Source organism: Phyllostomus discolor, chromosome 4 (assembly GCF_004126475.2).
Source record: "Phyllostomus discolor isolate MPI-MPIP mPhyDis1 chromosome 4, mPhyDis1.pri.v3, whole genome shotgun sequence".
NCBI lineage: Eukaryota > Metazoa > Chordata > Mammalia > Chiroptera > Phyllostomidae > Phyllostomus > Phyllostomus discolor.
In genome coordinates, this window is record NC_040906.2 from 108,789,091 (window position 1) to 108,801,658 (window position 12,568).

The following is a 12,568-nucleotide window of genomic DNA, read 5'->3' on the forward strand; positions in this document are numbered from 1 at the left end:
AGACTCCTCCCCACCCTGAGCTCTGACACTGACCTCAGTGGTCTGGCTGAGCCCCAGGAGGGCTCGTGGGGCTTCTTACAAACCCCAGGCCTCTCCCAGACCCACGTCTCAGGGGAACAGGCCCCAGGCCAGGATCACCTGTGTGACAAGCCCTGCAGGCGAGGCTGATGCACAGCCATGTAGGGTCCTGTCTGGGTTCCTGCTGCTGAACGTGTGACCTGAAGGCCAGCAGCATCCGCACCAGCCTCGTTATGAATCCAGAATCCCACTCTCTGCTCCAGACTCTCTGAGTCTTAACAAAGTGTGCAGGTAATTTGTGGGCACAGGAAAGTTTGGGACTCAGTGCTCAACAGCCTACTAGACCCGGAGATGGACTGTGCAGGTGGCTCTGGCGTGTGGTCCACTCAGATCGAGAAGCACTGGACCCTGGGTTCCCTCCTTCTTTCTTCGTCTCCTGTAGCTGTCACCCCTTGGTGACCTCTCCCACACTCACGGCTTTAAATAGCACTTATGTGTGTGGCCTCCCGAGTCTATCTGTGCAGCTTGCATATCCCCCATCTTCAGACTCAGCGGTCCACCTGCCAATCGGACGACTCCCTGGGATCTCTCAAAGACGTCTCAGCTCCACCGTCTCTGACAATGAACATCTGTGACGTCCCCTCAGATACGCTGCTTCCAGGGTCTCCCCATCTCTGCTGATACAACTCCATCTCTCTGCTCGTGTCCTCTGAGATGTCTGCTGACCTGGACTCCTCTGCCTCGTGCCCCAGGTTAAGCATTAGGAATGCTGTCAGGTCCTCCTCAGAAGGCATCCAGGATCCCCCCTCACCCACTATTCCTGCCCCTCACCCCGGGAAGCATCCCCAGCCTGGCCCCCGGCACAGACCCCTCCTGCGTCCACACTGCCTCCCTCACCTCCCAAGTCTGCTGTCAGCACAGCAGCCACTGGGACCCACTAAAGGGGACATCAGGCCATGTCCCCCTTCTGCTCTACACTGCCCTCTGACCCCCCCTCACTCAGAGCACAGTCATGCCCTTCCAACGTCCTCCAGGCCCACGTGGTCTGGCCAGGCCTCTCTCCCATCTCCCTCACTCCCTGCTCCATTCCCACACTGACCCCCACCCCTCCCCCTTCTCCCCAGACTCCAGACACGCCGCTGCCCCGGGGCATTCGCACTGGAGGGTCCCCTGCCTGGACAGAACTTCCTCCAGACATCCTGGTGGGTAATGTCCCATGTCCTTCAAATTTCCCCTCAAGGCCACCTCCCCATTGAGGCCCACACTGACCACCCACATCAAGCAGTCGCCTTCCCTGTCCCCACAGCACACACTGGGGACCGCGGTCCCCTCTGCGTCTTCTCAGACCACTCCCCCTCCCACACACACCTGCTTGTGTGCTGTGCTCACACCCACTGTCTCCCCACACAGCACGGGCCCCACGAGGCCGGCAGTGATCCCGACTGTGCTTCAGTGATGTCCCCACATGCAAACCCAGTGCCACATGTCTGTCAGGCAGCCACCACTGCTTCACAAATGGTCGGGGTGGGGCACCTCCCTGTGCTGCAGGCTGTGTCTGTATTAACTCAGCCTCAACTACAGCTGCTCTGTGGCAGCTCCAGCCCCACGTGCACTCACACCGACATCAATGCCCCTGCACTTTCCCCACAGAGCTGCTCCCCCGAGTCCACAGCAGACCCCACTCTGTGCATCCTGGAGTGTGCACCGCAGCCAGCACTGCAGCAAAGGGCAGGGGGAGGGCACGGGTGAGCAGAGCAGGGTTCCAATGGGGACTGATCTAGGATGGGAAATGATGGGATCCCAGCTCCGCTCAGTCCAGAACCCGGTTCCTTTGAGAGTTTAGGAAGAGATGAAAGATCAGCCAAGCCCTAGAGGAGGCAAGAGCAGGATGAGTCTGACAACTCATCTCTCCACACCCCAGACTCCTGTGTGCAGGGACCCCTGGGCCTGGTGGGGACAGTGACAGGCAAAACACCCCTGCTGCTGGCAGACGGGGGACACCCAGAGGAGAATGAGACCAGGACTCCTAACAAGGACAAACGCAGTCCTGCTGCTCTACAGAAACAAAGAAGCAACAAATAAAGGTCCACAAGATGGGACTGAGGGTCTGACCCAGGCCTGAGCCTCAGCTGACCCGGCCTCACACAGCCCTCGCTGCCCGCGGTCCTGGAGACGGGCTTCACTGGGACAGTTTACAAGGCCCGGGTGATGCTGGTTCCTGTGATCCCAGGTCCTGCTGGGACAAGGTTCTACTGAAGGGACAAGGACAAAGGGGCAGAGGGCAATCCAGTGGAGGAGGGACCACGTCAAATCCCACGATGCACTGAGCACTGACTGGGCACAGCCCCAACCACACTCGGTCCTCACAGCCTCTCCTGTCCCTGCCACAGACTCAGTGCAGCAAACACACAGAAGGTTCTGGAAACTTCTCATTTATTCCTTTCAAAATTTAGGATCTTCAGCTTTTTAATCAACACATCAACCACTCATGGCAAAAAGTGAAAAAACAAATTTACACCCAGAACCTTATTTTAACAAGAGAGTGAGAAGTTGCAGCTCAGGCACCAGGAAGCACAGACAGGATGGGGAGGCCCTGCCCCGCTCTGCTGGAGCAGGGGAGTGTGGGGAGGGGTTGGTGGGCGGGGTGGGCCCGCCTCCCCTGTCCTCAGTGATGCTGATGGCAACACAGACATTCAGATGCCAGTTGCAGAAGCCGAAGTGAGATGTCCCTGAAGTCACAAACAGGGGCTGGCGGGTGTGTGTGTGTGAGGAATCTTCCATCACTCATTCCCCGACAGGGCAGCTGTCTCATGCTGGAGAAGAAGATAATTGTGAACAAATGTCCATCAGTCGCTGTAGGTGGTGACATTGTCCAACAGCCCACCCTGTGTTCCATAATCACATAGAGTCCCCCATTACTCAGTCCCATCCCTTCTGCCCCAACCCTCCCCGTGTCAGGGTCTCACCTTTAGAAGCCGTGAGAGACACATCCGAGCCCTGGGCACTGTCACTGCCTGGGGAGGCACAAAACAGGATGTGGTCAGAGCCCCCAGGACAGGAAAGCAAAGGAGAACCTATGAGGAGGGAGGTCCCCCATGGGCTCCCGTCTGCACCAACACAGGGTCTCAGGGATCCCCCCTCCATACTCACTGGCAGCCTGAGCGTAGCTCCCTCCTTTCCCACCTGCAGGAAGAAAACACCCTGTGAGACACCAGGGAGGAGGCAGGGCGGGCCCTGAAGTCCTGCAGGAAGCCCTGGTCCTGGACGCCAGGGCAGTTTCCAGAACTCTGACTACAGAGCCAGGGCAGGATCAGGAAACCTGAGAGAAATTCATGTGCACGGACTGGACCTACCGGCATCCTGCAGGTCTGTCCTCAGCAGGGACCATCCCCTTGGACCTGGGACTGTTGGGAAGCAGGCCACAATCCCCAGAATCATCAGGGTGACACATCTGTCCCTTATCTCACACGTGCCTTCCTCACCAGTCAGTGTAGCCAGTAGGGCCCCAGACTGGCAAGCACATGAGTGAAGACAATGCTTCCCTTTAATGAAGCGGGACACGTCTCCTGGGCTTGAGACCCCCAGTGGGACAAGAAATCAGACCCCACCCACCCTACCTGAGCGCCTCCTCCCCCACATCACAGCTGCAGCCGCCACAGCTCCAAGCAGGACCAGACCACTAATGATGCCCACAATGATGATGATGGTGTTGGTCTGAGGAGGTGGCTCTGCAAAGGGACAGGAAGGTGAGGGCCCTGCCCCCCAGGGTCCCACCCCTGCGCCGCTGCAGTCCCCGGTGGCCCCTCCTCACCCCAAAGCAGCATCAGGGGCTTGTGCAGCCCTTCGTGCTGCACGTGGCAGGTGTATCTTTGCTCCTCCCCATGCGGCACCACCACCGCCGCCCACGTCTGGAAGGTCCCGTCCCCCGCGGGCCTGGTCTCCACGAGCTCCGTGTCCTGGGTCAGGTCCTCCCCGTCCCGCCGCCAGGTCAGGGCGATGTCCGCAGGGTAGAAGCCCCGCGCCCAGCACCTCAGGGTGGCCTCCCGCTCAGAGGTGGGGTGGCGGGTCACCTGTCCCTCTGGAGGGTCTGAGGAGAAAGGTCGGAAATTCGGGAACTTCTCACAGCCTTGGGGCAGTCCAGCAGCGCTCCCGTGGCCGTCCTGAGACTGGACAGGACAGTGCGGGGGGGGGGGGGGTGCAAACCCCAGACCCAGCCTGGACAGAGGCACCTGGGGGGGGATCCCCTGGTCTGTAGAAAGTTCTAGAACCAGAGGGACACAGCCCAGGTGCAGGCCGGTCGCTTGAAGAAAAGTGTTTCTGGTCCAGACTGGGGGGAGGGGGGACAGTGGGAAGGCGGCCACGGGGCTGAGGAGAGCCGGGTCGGAGGGAGCCGCTGACTGGAGATCTCGGGAGAGATCCCGGAGAGGCTGCCCCCCCCCCCCCCCCCCCCCCCCCCGCCCCCTGGTCCCGGGTCTGAAAGCTGAAAGTCCGGGCGGACTCGGTTTCCCGACGCAGAGGGGGTTCTGACCCCGGTCCCGCGTCCCGTCTCCCCGTCGGAGCCCAGCCCGAGGGAGGGGGGCGCCCCGCGAGCCCCGGTACCTGCGCGCTGCAGCGCCCCCTTCCCGCGCTCCAGGTACTGCAGGAGCGAGTCCCTGCACCGGCCGTGCACGTAGGTCCTCAGGTGCTCCGCCTCACCGGCCGCCTCCCACTTGCGCCGGGTGATCTGAGCCGCCGCGTCGGCCGCGGTCCAGGAGCGCAGGTCCTCGTTCAGGGCGATGTAGTCGGCGCCGTCGTAGGCGAACTGACTGTACCCGCGGAGGACGGTCCCGTCCGGCCCCACGTCGCAGCCGGACACCTCCTGGAGGGTGTGAGACCCTGACCCCGCCCCGAGGTCAGCCCCGCCCGCCGCCCCGCCCCGCCCCACCCGCGGGGATCGAACCGAAACCGAAACCGAACCGGGTCAGAGTCCCGCGGGCTCCTCTCGGGGTGAAGCTCGGACGCGGACACTCGGGGCGGCCCCGCCCGTCCGCGGGGATGGGGGTCGTGCCCGGCCCGGCCCCGCGCGCTCACCGTCCGCGCTCTGGTTGTAGTAGCGGCGCAGGGTGTTCAGGTTCACTCGGAAAGCCTGTGCGGTTCCCTTGGCTCTCCGCGTCTGCTCCTCCCAGTACTGCCGTCTCACCTGCTCCACCCACGGCCCCTCCATCCACGGCGCCCGCGGCTCCATCCTCGGGTTCGCGGCGTCGCTGTCGAACCGCACGAACTCCGTGCCGTCCACGTAGCCGACTTCGAGGAACCGCGCCTCCCCGCCGCCGGGCCGGGACACGACGGTGACGAAATAGCTCAGGGAGTGCGGACCTGCGGGCGGGGAGCGGTGAGACCGGCGACCCTCCCCAGGCGCGGGTCCCGGGTCCGCGGTCGAGGGGACGGAAACGGGGACGGGATCCGGGCCGGGGCGGTGGGGACGCGTCCTCCCCGGGATCCCGCGCTCCTCCCCGGACAGGCCGCTCCCTCCCGACCCCGCGCTCACCCGCCCCGGCCGCGGTCAGCGCCAGCGCCCCCGAGAGCAGCAGCAGGAGGCTCGGGGACCGCCTGACCCGCATCCTCGGGGTTTGGGGAGAAGCTCCGTCCGGGCGGGTCCGCGGAGACCCAAAACCAGGGAGCGGCGGCGACGCCGACTGCTGGCTCTAGACCCAGGCCGAAAACCGAGACTGCGGCGATGCTGATTGGCTGCTCTAGACACCGGCCGCCAATAAGAGAGGCAACTGGGCCTGCGTCACGAGTATCCGGGAAGGAGTCCCCCGTGCAGGTTGGGAGACGCAAAAGTGAAACCCGGAGCCCGGACTCCCCAGCGCGGAGCTTCCCGCCCAGACTCCGCCCTCGGGCCGAGACCCTGAGCGCCGGGCCCGGCCCCTGGGACTTTGCCCCGATCCCCCTCCTCCTGCTCTGAGAGCTCGTTGTCGCACCGCGTCCCCGAGTCCGGGCCCGAGTCTGTTCCGGCGAACGAGGGAACGACCCCCAGGCTGGGCCCAGCCCCCTTTCCCTCCCCTCTGTTGCCGGAGCCCCTCTCCCGGGGACAGACTCTGCCTCCCACCCCTGACCGCCCCCCGGACTCTTCTAGAAGGAAACTCACCCCCCGGGGACTTGACGCCAGACAGGAGCGGCCCTGGGAACGGGGGTGGAGGGACAGGGGCTTTCTCGTTGGTCCCGGAGGAATTGTGCCTGAAACGCCGCCAGGGGTTCTCAGGGTCCAGCCTCCTCGTTGTCCGTGAGACCCTGACCGTCAGGGAGCTGACCATCTGTAAAGGGGGCGTTTGGCCCCGCCGGTCAGACACGTGTCTGACCAGCCCTGCAGTCAGACCCACAAAACCCTAAATTCCACTCCTCGCCCAGTGTGCGTGTGACTCGGGGTGTCCCTGTGAAATGACCTTCACCCCGCAGCCCTCGGTGCGTCCCCGTGAGTCCCGCGTCCTGAAGGCGGAGCAGCCGGGAAGCGGTTCGCTGCTGCGCGTTAGGACAGGAGCTCGCCCGGCCTCAGAGCTGCGAGCGCTCCGGGCAGCCGCCCCCGGGACGGGGAGAAGGAAGGGTGTCCGGGGTGTCCTGGACCCAGGGCAGAGCGAGGGTCGTTCGGACAGGGCGCCGGGGACCCTGGAGCCTGTCAGCCCTCAGAGGAGCAGTGGCCCTGCCTCAGTTTCCCTGCCGTTCTCAGTCTTTGACATGAGGAATCCTGTGAGGGGCCAGGGCCCAGAGCAGAGAGGGTAGCACACTAGAGAGCACAGCAGGGGGACATCAGTCCGTTCCACTCCCTCAGGCGGGGGGGTCTGGGTGTCGTTCTCATGCTGACACGGGATCGGATGGAGGAGGGAGATGACAGGAGAGCTGAAGGGACGGACTGCTGGGCCAGCACCTGTATGCAGGGGGGAAGGGGGAGGCCTCCAGCAGCAGCCCAGGCACTGGCTCTGGCTGGGAGAGGGGACTGCGCCCCTGTGGTGAAGGTCCCCACGGAGATGGTGTTGGGGACCTGTGATAATTGTCTTCTGACGTGTCCGGTTTTCTCAGTGGGGCAGGAAACAGGGTCACTGGCAGCAATAAGGGGGGAGGGAGGGGAGTGTCTGAGCAGAGGATGGGGAACCTGGGGAGCCCTGCAGGGACAGGACTGAGGGTGACAGTGTGGTCCCCCATGGTCTGGGTCACGACATTAACGTGGCAGCGTCAGCATGACTGTGTGGGGCTGCTGCCTCCTGTGGCTGGTGGGGCAGGTGCGGGGCAGGTGGAGGTTGAGTCACCAGCTGTGCAGTTTTTCCAGGCAAGGCTGACAGAGCAGGGGGGAGCCAAGGGGCAGAGCGAAATGATGCCTCATGGAGGTTAACAGCAGGGAGGAGGGGACCCCGAGGGGTGATAGACAGTGAACAGATGGCAGGATCACAGACTGGGACCCCAGTGGGCTCCAGGGGTTGTTGGGGTGACGACTCAGGCCTGGAAACAGGCCTGAGTCGTCACCCCAGTGACGCAGCTGTGAGGAAGGTTTGCTGACCTCACATTACAGCCTGTGATCACATAATCGTGCTCGTGTTTGCGGAGCTCGGGCCGCTCTGCTTTTAGGGTTCATGTGACCTGGCTGCCCACCCAGAAAATGGGCGGGGAGTCTCCCTGTCCCACGGTCCTTAACCTCAATGACATCACCCAGGTCCCTTTGCCACGTGAGGAAAGCTGTCACAGGCTCCAAGGACCAGGCTGGACATCTCTGGGGACCACTGTTCAGCCTTCCACCTCTGATGGTGTTGACGTCACTGAGGGTCAAGGAGGCAGCGCTCTGGGAGGTGACAGTGGGCCAGGAGCTAAAAGAATGGGGGAGTGGCCTGGGGTCCACAGGGAATCCCTATGATGGGAGAGTGGGGGCTCCAGTCTGATGGCACATTGGGGGTGCTAGGGAGGACAGAGGGGAACAGGTCAAAGCAGAGGAGGAGCCGGGACCCCACCCCCTCCACACCCAAGGCTCCAGGTCAGAGGGACGTGGGACACCCATGGGAGGGCTTCAGAGGGAGTCCTGGCCTCAGGGAGACCCGGGTTCCTGTCAGAGCTGTGAGGTGCAGGGACCTTGTCCTGGGGGAGGGCTGTGCAGGTTCTGGTCCTGGGCTGAGCGCTCAGGGGCGCAGTGGACAGGTTTCAGGGATTGGGGAGGAGGGGGTGTGCCAGGGGACAGAGTGGGGGCTGCAGAGCCTGTGGAGACGAGGTGCAGGGTGTTTGGGGACCAGGGGTGCCTAAGACAGACAAGGACAAGAACAGAGGAGGTTGGTCCTGGTGGCTTCAGGGCAGATGGTGGTAAGTTAGTGAGGAAGAGAGGGGAGGAGCAGGGGTTGGGCTCTCCCTGGGGCTCTGTGGGTGAGGATGAGGAGGTTGGGGTGGGGGGTCTCAGTCCCAATCCTGACCCCTGACTGTAGGGGAAGGGCCTGGGGGAGAGGCGGGGTCTTGGGGGACGTGCATGAGTTCTCTCTGAACCCTGAGAGAGGGGACTGTGCTCACTCCAGGTCTCAGTGTGACAGCTGCTGTCGGAGGTGTGACTTCTGGGGCATCAGGAGGGACCCTGGTGCTGGGGCCCCTCTCCTGTCCTGCTGAGGGGACAGAAGGCCCAGGGCAGCTGCAGTCCTTGTCCCAACAGTCCCAATGTGCGTACCCACACTGGGGAGGATGTAGACACTGAGATGCTGTTCCCAATAAGAGATGATTTCATTTCAAGAACTGAGTTTAAGAAACAGAAATAGGGAGTAGAGGGAAATGGCCTACTTTCAGTTTCCCTGGTGTGGCTGTGAGGGGAAGGAGGGAGGGGTGCCGGGATGGGGTGGGGGCGTCAGGGTCGGTCTGAGTGCCCCTGAGCTTCCTCCTCTCCAAATGGGGGACATTTGCAGGATAATGTAGAGAAGTTTATGTTATTTTCATATTGTATACTATTAGGGAAGTACAGTTATTTTCTTCAGTGTAATAATATTGTTTGAAAAGAAAGCTTATTTTTTCAGAGATGAATATTGAAATATTCAGGGGAGAGGGTCATGATGCTGGCAGGTGATTTTCAAATGTGTCAGCAAAAATTACAGAAATACATAATACATCAGTAAAATAGGACAGAATATCAAAATGGCTAAACCTAGGGTGACCATCGTGTTGGTCTTTCAAACTTCAGGTGTCTTTTAGGTAAGTTTTCACAGTCCTGTGGAGAAAACACTAGAAATGATGATGCACGCTGACATGGGGTGTTTGTTCACAGTGTGACATTACACGGGAGATAGGGATTAAGTGTGTGTGTGCCAGTGTGTGTGATTGTGTCAATGTGTGTGTGAGAGCATCAGTGTGTGTGACTGTGTTCCTGTGGGTGTGGTGTCTGTGTGTTGGTGCACAGCAGGGTGTGTGCAGTCTGTGCCTTTACTCAGTCACTCACTCAATAGATGTTTTAAAATCAGCTTTCAGGGCCCTGGAAATACAGCTGTGAAAATCAAATCCCTGTCCTTGTCCTCATAAAGCTTGTGTTCTCAAGGAGGGACAGACAGTAAACAATTAAATAAATACGTGACAGTGTGTTAGTGAACTGGGTGTGAGCAAAAGCAAAGCAGGTGGGGTTGGAAGGAGGCTGGAGGGGCCCCGAGCAGGGGCAGTGCAGGGAGGGCCGCTCAGCAAGGACCCTTGGGGACACTGCCAGGGAGGGAGGGGCTGCCTGGTGACAGGTTTTCAGGCCCAGGACCAGCAGAGCCGGCTCTGAGGTGTGACAGCCTGGGCTCCTGGGCTGGAGGAACACGGGGAGGACCCAGACCTGGGCCTGTCACATGGCCACAGCGGTGCCACCTGGATCTGACCTGCAAAGGGCCTTGCAAATGTAACATATTTAGAAAAGCTGCTCCAGACAACACAAGAAGTCCACCTGGGAAACTTTCCTTCCTCCCCAGACCCCAGGCAGCCAGGATCCCTGTCAGGGAGGAGCATGTTACCAAGTTTTCATGTATCCTTCTTGAGGAAAACTTCTGCAAATGTTGCTACTGTTGCTACATGAAGGAGTACTGTGAAAAACAGAAAGTAGGTAAAATGTTTCTTTTCAGTTTAACCCCCGGGGTGTTGTCATCACAGGACTGGAGAGAGGGGTCACAGTGGGAAGTGGAAACCTCAGAGGTGTGGTCCAAACCACCTGAGCGCGCCTCTTTGTTAGTCCTTGTTCAGTCCCTGACCTTGTCACCTGTGGAGTCCAGGACTGCTCAGAAGCTACTTCATCCCCGACCGGTGCCCCGCCTCCAGGTCAGCCACCTCTGACCACACTCACAGCACAGACCCTCCCAGGGCGTAGTCAGTCTCCGGGAGCAGCACGGCGGCGCCCCCGTGTGGCAACAGGGCAGACAACAGAAAACCCTACTTTCTGCTGCTCAGCCAGGACTTCCCAGGGTCTCCCTCTGCTCCCAGCACCACAACAGGGCTATGAACACAAAGAGAGGGTCCCCATTCAGTGTCAGGCTCGGGGTGCAAAGTGTTCTCACAACGCACACTGACTTAGGTGTTTCCTCCCCATTGAGTCACCGCGGACACTCACTCAGGGAAAGGTGAGGTCTCCTGGCCAGGACAGCTGGTTCCCAGGTCCAGGGTGGACCCCACAAACCAACTAGGTGCCCTTAGTCCCCTGGAGTGGGGCCTGGGACACCCAAGTCCCTGTCACTTGTTGCTAGTGCTCCCTCTGGAGCTAGAGGACCCTCCACCTAGGAACCAGCCCAGCAAGTTTCAGAACATGGGGTGGGGGCTGGGGCGTTAGGTTTGGGAAGGAGAGGGTGCTCCTGAGGAAGTCAGGGTACACGGAAGTAAGCACATCAGAGGGGCAGGGGTTGCAGCGGGGAGAGAGGATGGAGCCAGGAGGAGAGCAGCAAGGGGAAGGCTGGCCATGGGGACACCTGTCTGTGTTTGGAGGGGGTCCTCCAGGTCATAGACAGCAAAGGGCTGTGCTGTCCCTGCAGGACGAGCCCTGGTCCCACATTCCTGGGGACCCACTAACTGTGGAATTCCAGGATCCCACTAACTGTGCTAGCACCTCCCTGCCATGTCTGCACCCAGTCCTGAGTAGCAGGTTGTCACAGCCTTCAGAGGTCCCTCCCTGCCCTAGGACAGGACAAGCCCTTGGGCCAGGCTGAGGGCCCCTGAGGACCCGATGCTGAACATGGGTGTGGGCTGCACCCACAGTGGGCTACGGGGACCTCAGTGATGGGACCCAGGCTGCCCATTTCCCAGGGGTGGTCCCTACAACCTCCGCATCTCACTCCCCGAGGACTCTGGGATCCCTGTTTTTTCCTCTGGGGTCACCCACGCACCACATCCACAGACTGGACCCTCCAGGCCCTGCTCTCTGCTGCCCCCAGTCCCTGAATGAAGGAACTCTGCAGCCTCGGCCCTAAATCTCATTTCTACCCTGACAACTGGCCCACCACCCTGGGGGTGCTATGGACTGAATGTTTGTGTCCTCAGAGTTCACACTGAAACCTAACCCCCAATGTGCTGGTGTGTGGAGGTGGGGCCTTTGGGAGGTGATTAGGTCAATAGGGCAGAGCCCAGATAAAGGAGACCCCAGAGAGCTCCCTGGCCCTGTCCACCATGAGAGGACACAGTGAGAGGACACAGTGAGAGGACACAGTGAGAGGACACAGTGAGGGGACACAGTGAGAGGGCACAGTGAGAGGACACAGCCACCTGTGAACCAATAAGTCGGCCCTCACCAGATCCTGAATGTGCTGGCACCTTGATCCTGGGCTTTCAGCCTCCAGAACTGTGAGAAATAAATGCCTGTTATTTATAGTCAGTCTGTGGTGTTGTTTTAGCAGCCCAAACAAACATGGGGTCTTCAAGCCTGTGGAGGGTCCGTCAGAGCCCCGTGTGCGGCAACTGAGTCATGGCTGTAATCCAAGACGTCAGAGGTGGTTGGTGGCCAGGTGCCTCCCGTCTGCTGCTCTTGGTGGTGAGACCAGAGCTTGGGGAGGCACCGAGCATCACACTTCATGAGGGGCTCAGGGAATGGAGACCAGCTGGTAGGTAGCAAATGCACACGTCATAGGGGACCCCTGTTACCAACAGAGTTGTGTCCTCCACTATTCGTGTGTTGAAGCACCAGCCCCCAAAGTGATTGTATTCAGGCACAGAGCCTTTAAAGAGATCGTTAAGGTTAACCGAGGTCATGGGGCGGTGACCTTATCTAATACGTCAGGCCCGGTTAGGAGAAACTTCAGATTCCTAAACCCAGCCCTGCCCCCGCTCCCTCCTCTCACAGGGGAGGGGCTGTGTGAGGGCACAGGGAGAAGACAGCCGTCCACGAGTCAGGAAGAGTTCCTCAACCAGAAGCCAAATTTTCCGGCAGTTTGACCTTGGACTTCCAGCCTGCAGAGCTGTGAGAAAATGAACTTCTGTTGTTTAAGCCGCCCAGCCGGTGGTATGTGGTTACAGCAGCCCGAGCAGACTGGAGCAGCCCCCAAACCAAACCCCGGCAGCCCCTCCGGGTCCCAGACTCAGCTGTGAGGAGTCGGGTCCCAGCGCATGCGCA

General features: G+C 60.6%; 1 protein-coding gene and 1 long non-coding RNA gene across 7 annotated transcripts in view; one reads left to right on the top strand and one right to left on the bottom strand.

Moving 5' to 3' along the window:
- The window catches only part of LOC114493931 (patr class I histocompatibility antigen, A-126 alpha chain-like), a 189,334-nt gene extending 183,612 nt beyond the window's left edge, over positions 1-5,722 (bottom strand). For 2 of the 6 annotated variants that reach the window (XM_036024009.1, XM_036024008.1), the window contains exons 1-7: positions 5,546-5,722; positions 5,089-5,373; positions 4,618-4,893; positions 3,830-4,105; positions 3,636-3,746; positions 3,169-3,201; positions 2,985-3,032 (exon numbers count right to left, since the gene is read on the bottom strand). In XM_036024009.1, the coding sequence (XP_035879902.1) occupies positions 2,985-3,032; positions 3,169-3,201; positions 3,636-3,746; positions 3,830-4,105; positions 4,618-4,893; positions 5,089-5,373; positions 5,546-5,618 (1,102 nt within the window). In that variant the 5' untranslated portion in view covers positions 5,619-5,722. Of the gene's footprint in view, positions 1-278; positions 389-2,448; positions 2,832-2,984; positions 3,033-3,168; positions 3,202-3,635; positions 3,747-3,829; positions 4,106-4,617; positions 4,894-5,088; positions 5,374-5,545 lie in introns of those variants that run through there. The other 4 variants (XM_028508745.2, XM_036024010.1, XM_036024011.1 and 1 more) reach the window with 4 other exon arrangements.
- A 2,700-nt stretch (positions 5,723-8,422) lies between these two features.
- Positions 8,423-9,575, top strand: LOC118500176. The gene is made up of 2 exons (XR_004902725.1): positions 8,423-9,204; positions 9,478-9,575. It is a non-coding gene; the product is annotated as an uncharacterized LOC118500176 (long non-coding RNA).
- The last annotated feature ends 2,993 nt before the right edge of the window (positions 9,576-12,568 follow it).